The sequence below is a fragment of the Littorina saxatilis genome, linkage group LG10, assembly GCF_037325665.1.
Source record: "Littorina saxatilis isolate snail1 linkage group LG10, US_GU_Lsax_2.0, whole genome shotgun sequence".
In the NCBI taxonomy this organism is placed as follows: domain Eukaryota; kingdom Metazoa; phylum Mollusca; class Gastropoda; order Littorinimorpha; family Littorinidae; genus Littorina; species Littorina saxatilis.
The window spans coordinates 20,783,855-20,790,142 of NC_090254.1; the positions used below are offsets into that span (position 1 = coordinate 20,783,855).

A 6,288-nucleotide genomic window follows, 5' to 3' on the forward strand; every position below is an offset into this window, starting at 1 on the left:
CAAACTTTGCCCAATTATAGCGAAATTGCGTTCTACAAGCTCCACTCCGACTTATTTGGAACTGGTTACAACCGGAATGTCAGGCCGAAACTTGACTCGTCACAGATCACAGTGGTGAATGTACAGCTCAACGTAGTCAGCCTCCGTGACGTCGACATGAAGGAACAGCAGATGAAAATGATGGTTCTCTTGGAGTTCCAGTGGACGGTGAGTATGACGTTTGTTTGAAAGGTTCAATGCTCGTACAGTGTTCTAGATGGTCGAACGTGTAACATAGACCTGTACGTGTACGTGTTGATATTGTGTCACCCGTGACTCTCTTATTTTCTCCAATGTTCCAAATCATACGTTGTTTTGCTCCCACCAAGATTGCAGTTCTTGGGAAACGCGTGACGTAAAAACTAGACTTGATGACGTCACCCTTACACGTTTCCGTACACGTGCTGAAAAGTGCCACATCTAGATCTCGCTATTATAGACTGATCGACGATTTTTGGAAATAACTATGTCAGGATTTAAAGCGTTGTGGAAGAGTTTCGCCCCGCTGCCAAAACCTCTCACACTGAACAGAAAATGCATTGTCGACCAGTTCAAGCCTGGGATCGCATCGAACAACGGAATCTGGTGTGTATTTTATGACCTGCTCATTATTACATTCGATATGATGCTTTTTCTTTCCAAAATCTGCGCAAATGAGCCATGATTGGTGCGGCGATTGCTAACGATCGCTACTAACCAAGCCGAACTAAACTTGGCCAAAAATGTATTGCAACAAATTTCGCACGCTACAAAAAGCATTAAAACACAATTTATTTGTGTTGAACTTTATATGCTGGAAAGGGTAATTATGTCAGCTGTTCATACCATTTGTCCGATTGATGGTACTTTGTATAGGTATACCGTGACAAGCCTGTCAAACAAGATCATCCCTAAAATCGACCTGACAAAAACCATAGCACCGTATTTTAAAATCTGCAAAATATCAGAATATGCACACAACAAATACTTCTGACTACAATTGGAAAGGCCATTCAATTTCCTGTTCAGAGCATTAGGGTTAACCCTAACCTTAACCCTATGTATTTTGTTTTATGCACCCTACATCTCTAGTCTTTATGTAACCTTTTGTCAAAGGCGATGGTGTATGTGTCAACCGTTTCACAGGCATAATAAGGCACGTTTTGCGGCCTTTTTTGAGGGGGTCCTCCACTGAAAGAACCATATATGCTCAAGTTCTCAATGCATTAGCTTTGGCAGTTTCAGAAGTTATGACCAATAGGCTGACCTAAATCTGTCTTGCTTTTTGCCAATGTGTATACTAAGTGTGTCGTATTACATAACTTTTCCGAAAGAACTAAACAAATATTCATATTAAATCAGAGTTTTCGGCAAAAACATCGCGACTTTGCATGCTAAGCAAAAATTGGTTGAGGCAATGGGTGCCTAAGTTTCAGGCAGATCCGAGTGCTGGTTGATATTTGCTGGAGATGGGAACGCGCATGACAAATTATCGAGCACTGTCCTTGGTACTACTGTGTACACTAGCCGTGGAGATGTATAGTCCCTGGTCTGAGATTTCTTCGATGCGGGTCACACCGAGCACCGTGCTCTGGGTAAAAATAACCACATCCAAGTAAGCACAGGCCAAGGACTGTAAATCTCCACGGCTACTGTACTCAGTACCAATGACGTTGGTCGATACTTTGTCATGCCCGTTCTCATCTCCAAGCTGAAAGCCTACATTTGGGATACAATTTTCATCAGTATAAAAACTTAGTTGCACGATTTTGTCATGGATCAAAGTTTGTTCATTAACATTGAACCCTTCGAGTTTACTTTGAACAGGAATACAGTTATTCTAGCGGTTCAACCACATTCGATTAATCTTTCAATGAATACGTTCCAGATAAAGTCAGGGTTGCATGACGTTTTGGTGCGAGTGTATTTGGTATTGTAATTGTTTAGTATTGTAAGACGCTTAGAATGATATGATTTGCGCAAAAGAATATCATTATTATCATTATAATGATGATTTTATCTTATATTTTCTTATGTTTTCTTTTATTCTTTTTTCTCGTCTCATCTCATCTCATCTCATCTAATCTCATCTAATCTAATCTCATCTCATTTCATTTCATTTCATCTCATTTCATCTAATCTAATAAAAAAAAATTCTTAATGGTTTATTCAGGTATCAACATTTACAATATAGTAGGAACATGTGACAACACAGCAGTTGTGAATTATCTTCATGTGACAAATCATAAGTGAATCATAAGTGAATCCTCTGTAAATGAAACAGGAGAACAAAAAAACACAACGGAAAAACATGATATTTGGCTGTAAAATACGGATATAAACTATTATGTTTTCCATTATTCGACTAAGGTATTGTATGGTAGCCACTTCTTTTAAAAAACATGTATTGGTTTTAGTTTATTTATTCTACATTTATATATGTAAAACTTTGCTTGTAATCTAATATTATTTCATTTAATCTCATCTCATCTCATTTCGTCTCATCTCAGCTCATTTCATTTCATCTCATCTCTGCTCATTTCATTTCATCTCATCTCATTTTCATCTTATCTTATCTCATCTCATCTCATCTCATTTCATCTCATCTCTTCTTGTCTTAACTGTGTGCACAGGATGAGCTGCTGCAGTGGCAAACGCATAACTACGAGCAAGTGCATGCAATCTTCATCCCGCAGAAACAAATATGGGTCCCCGATCTCACAGTGGATCAGTACCTCGGAGAAACCTATCTCAAAATGGGTCAGTTCCCAAAGCATGTTGAATGGCATGCATTTTTTTTTTCTCCGGCATAATTGTAAATATGGCCAGAAAAGTTTAAGGCAGTTTTAGGTAGTTCGGGCCGTTGTTGTTGTTAGGTTTTTTTCTGGGGTTTTTCTTTGCTTTTGTGAGATGTTTATTTATCTATGTCATATAATTTTTTAATAATAAAAAAAAATGCAAGTTAACTACTTCACATTTTTTGTGTGTGTGATTTTAACAAACATTCATTCAAATGCAACTTATCGTGAAATATCTTCGTCTATCTGACTATCCCTCTGACTGTCTCTGTGACCATCTGTCTTTCTGTCTATTCTTCTGACTTGTTCCTCTGGCCATCTGTACGTCTATCCATCGGTTCATTTTTCTCCCTATCTGCATGTCTGCCCACCCTTTTGCCCATCTGTCTGTCCGTCTATCCATCTGTCCCTCTGTGTCTGTCTGTCTTCCTGCCTTTATACGTATCCATCTATCCATCTGTCAATCTGTGTCTGTCTGTTTGCCTTTATACGTATCCATCTATCCATCTGTCAATCTGTGTCTGTCTGTTTGCCTTTATACGTATCCATCTATCCATCTGTCAATCTGTGTCTGTCTGTTTGCCTTTATACGTGTCCATCTATCCATCAGTCAATCTGTGTCTGTCTGTTTGCCTTTATACGTGTCCATCTATCCATCTGTCACTCTGTGTCTGTCTGTTTGCCTGCCTTTATACTTCTCCATCTATCCATCTGTCACACTGTGTCTGTCTGTCTGCCTGCCTGTGTACCTATCCATCTATCCATCTGTCACTCTGTGTCTGTCTGTCGGCCTGATATATCCGTCTATATCTGCCCCGCTGAGTAGATACTATTCATCAGCCCCTCTATACGTCTGTCCCTCTGTTTATCTGTATGTCTGTCCCCAGGTGACGACAGCCTGCTTCTGAAGGTGCAGAGTGAAGGGGTGATACAGTGGAGTCCAGGTCTCACGCTGCAGACTTCCTGTGCCGTCAACATTAGGTACTACCCCTTTGACCAACAGGTGCGGGCACGGAAGTTTTTATTTGCTTTCATCATCATCATCATCATCATCATCATCATCATCATCATCATCATCATTATCATCATTATCATCATCATCATCATCATCATCATCTTCTTCTTCTTCTTCTTCTTCTTCTCCTTCGTATTCTTCTTCTTCTGCGTTCATGGAGTGATGGGCTGCAAACTCCCACAATCTTTCGTGTTTAGGCAACAACAACAAAATAGTCTGTTTTCGGTAACCCGACCGACCCTATTTTTTTCGCGCGACCCTAGACTTTTTTTTGGCATTTGGGGGGAAAAAAACCGAAAAAAAACACGTAAAAATATGGTTTTTTGGAGAAAAAAAAAATATTCCGACCTACCGACCCTATTTTTTTGGCCTATGTTACCGTAAACAGACCTCTTTTTTTTGGCCTTAGGTGTTTTGCACGATTTGGGTTTTACATTTAGGGCCGTTTCATTTACGCAGCCATAATCCTATCCTAGGGGATGCTTGCTGTGTTTTCTCATGATTGTAACCCACCGAAAATGAAACCACGGTCGGAGACACACCTCTCGCCAGTGACCCCCCCCCCCCAATCATGTATGTTTGTTTGCCACAGTGCTCCTGAAGAAAAACAGGTCTTTCACAAACAATCACATTTTGACAGAACTGTTTCCGAATGTTGTCTATTGGCTGGGTACAATTGGATGATAACAGACGTGTCAAAAAATATAGCTATTAACGTGATCCGGCAGCCGAATGTTGATGAATTTTTAAGGCATTTCTGTTATAATTTGCTAACAGTCAGTATATTAAAAACAAAGGTGTTATTACTTAGGTGGAACTTAGACGCTTACAGTTTTAACATTCTAATGGCCTTTGCCTCTTGCGCACAATCTCCAACGACTTTCCTTTGGTCCCAACAGGTGTGCGACTGGAAACTCTACCCCTTGATGAGCGACACGAAACAGCTGAAGTTGCAGCCGCGCCGGGTGGACGGGTTCTACGGGCAAAACGCTCAGCAGAACGCAGAGTGGGAAATCGTCAGCGTTGTCGACGAAACATGCGACTTCAACATCTCCAGTGGATCGAAGAGTGACACCATGAGCTGCATCAGATACAGGTAAGTTGTTTTTTGTCGGTGTAACAGAAGGAGCTAATAGATGCTATTGCGAAGGATTAAAACGGTTTTTTTCTAAGATCTCGACGACAGCATTCCGATGGTAACTGAGACAGTGAGGGGATTGTTCGTTGAAAGAGACGAGAAACAGGAGACTAAACTAGTTTATGTGTCAATGACGAAAATATCGACAGTGACAACGACGAGCACGTCAATGATGTGGCGACGACGACGACGATGATGATTATAACGATGACTGCTTTCAGAAACTGAAACTATGAGTACCGTTAAGACGGCCGATACCAGGTCCTTAAAAATATCATGTCAGGCCCTTTAACATATGTTTACCTGTTCTTCTCACAGCTTCACGTTGCAGAGGAGGTCCATATTCCTGTCGCTGGCGTTGGTGACGCCGACGTTGCTACTGGCCTTGCTGTCCGCGCTGGTGTTCTCACTGCCCGCAGAGAGCGGCGAGAAGGTGTCCTTGGGCATGACCTTGATGTTGACCTTCATCTTCCTCCTGTCTATTCTGATGGAGGTCCTGCCCCGGTCTTCGCTGCAGACTTCCATCTTTATGGTCTACCTCGTGCTGCTGTGCGCATGCTCCGCGCTCTCCGTGATCCTCACCGTCCTGGTGCTTTCCCTTCACCACAGGCCCGATTCTCTCCCTTTGCCCAAGAGTGCTCGCTTCTTCTTTCAGCTTTTTTCTGGCAGAGGGGGGTTGAAAAAAGGCGATTTAGTCTTGCGTAAAACGTCTGTCGCTCCTGTTGTATTTGTCAAAGAAAGCTGTGAAAAGGGTCCTGAACGAAAACATGACACGAGGGATGAGATTGTAGGTAATGACCGACTGGAAGAGGTCGTTGAGAGGTCAGGGTCAGCGGAAATAACGTGGCGTGACGTAGCTGCTGCGTGCGACTACCTGTTTTCACGCCTGTTCCTGGTGGTCATCATCCTAGCCACTGCCAGCTTCTTTGTCATCATGACCGTGTCACAGTGAAGCCCGCAAAGAAACAGGGAGAAGCAAGCACACAAGGAACATAATAGAGATGTCGCAATACCTTAGGCTTCCCCAGCCTGATTTTTAGATGGCGGCATTGCGAATTCTCGCCACCTGATCTTTATTCACAAGACGAGAAGGAGGTTCAACTATCTTTGCCTTTCGAAACGCGCGTAGATGCTTAGACAGCCATTTTGAAGTATTTAAACATCGTGAGAGGTCAACGTCAAAATATAAAAGTACATGTACTATAACTTTGACCTACTGTGCGTACCTAGTAAATTGTGTAGGCTTCATTGAGATCTTTCAAGTCTTGGAATCAGATCAACTGTGCTTTAATGACGGGGCTCGCTGTGTAAAGACCAGT

The 6,288-nt window shown here is 42.0% G+C and overlaps 1 protein-coding gene across 1 annotated transcript; it reads left to right on the forward strand.

Moving 5' to 3' along the window:
- Positions 1–156: 156 nt before the first annotated feature.
- LOC138977803 (neuronal acetylcholine receptor subunit beta-3-like) lies at positions 157–5,921 on the forward strand. Its single transcript, XM_070350410.1, has 5 exons — positions 157–207; positions 2,652–2,778; positions 3,704–3,819; positions 4,731–4,927; positions 5,288–5,921. Exons 1-5 carry the CDS (start codon positions 157–159, stop codon positions 5,919–5,921), a joined length of 1,125 nt encoding a protein of 374 aa, XP_070206511.1.
- Positions 5,922–6,288: the final 367 nt, after the last annotated feature.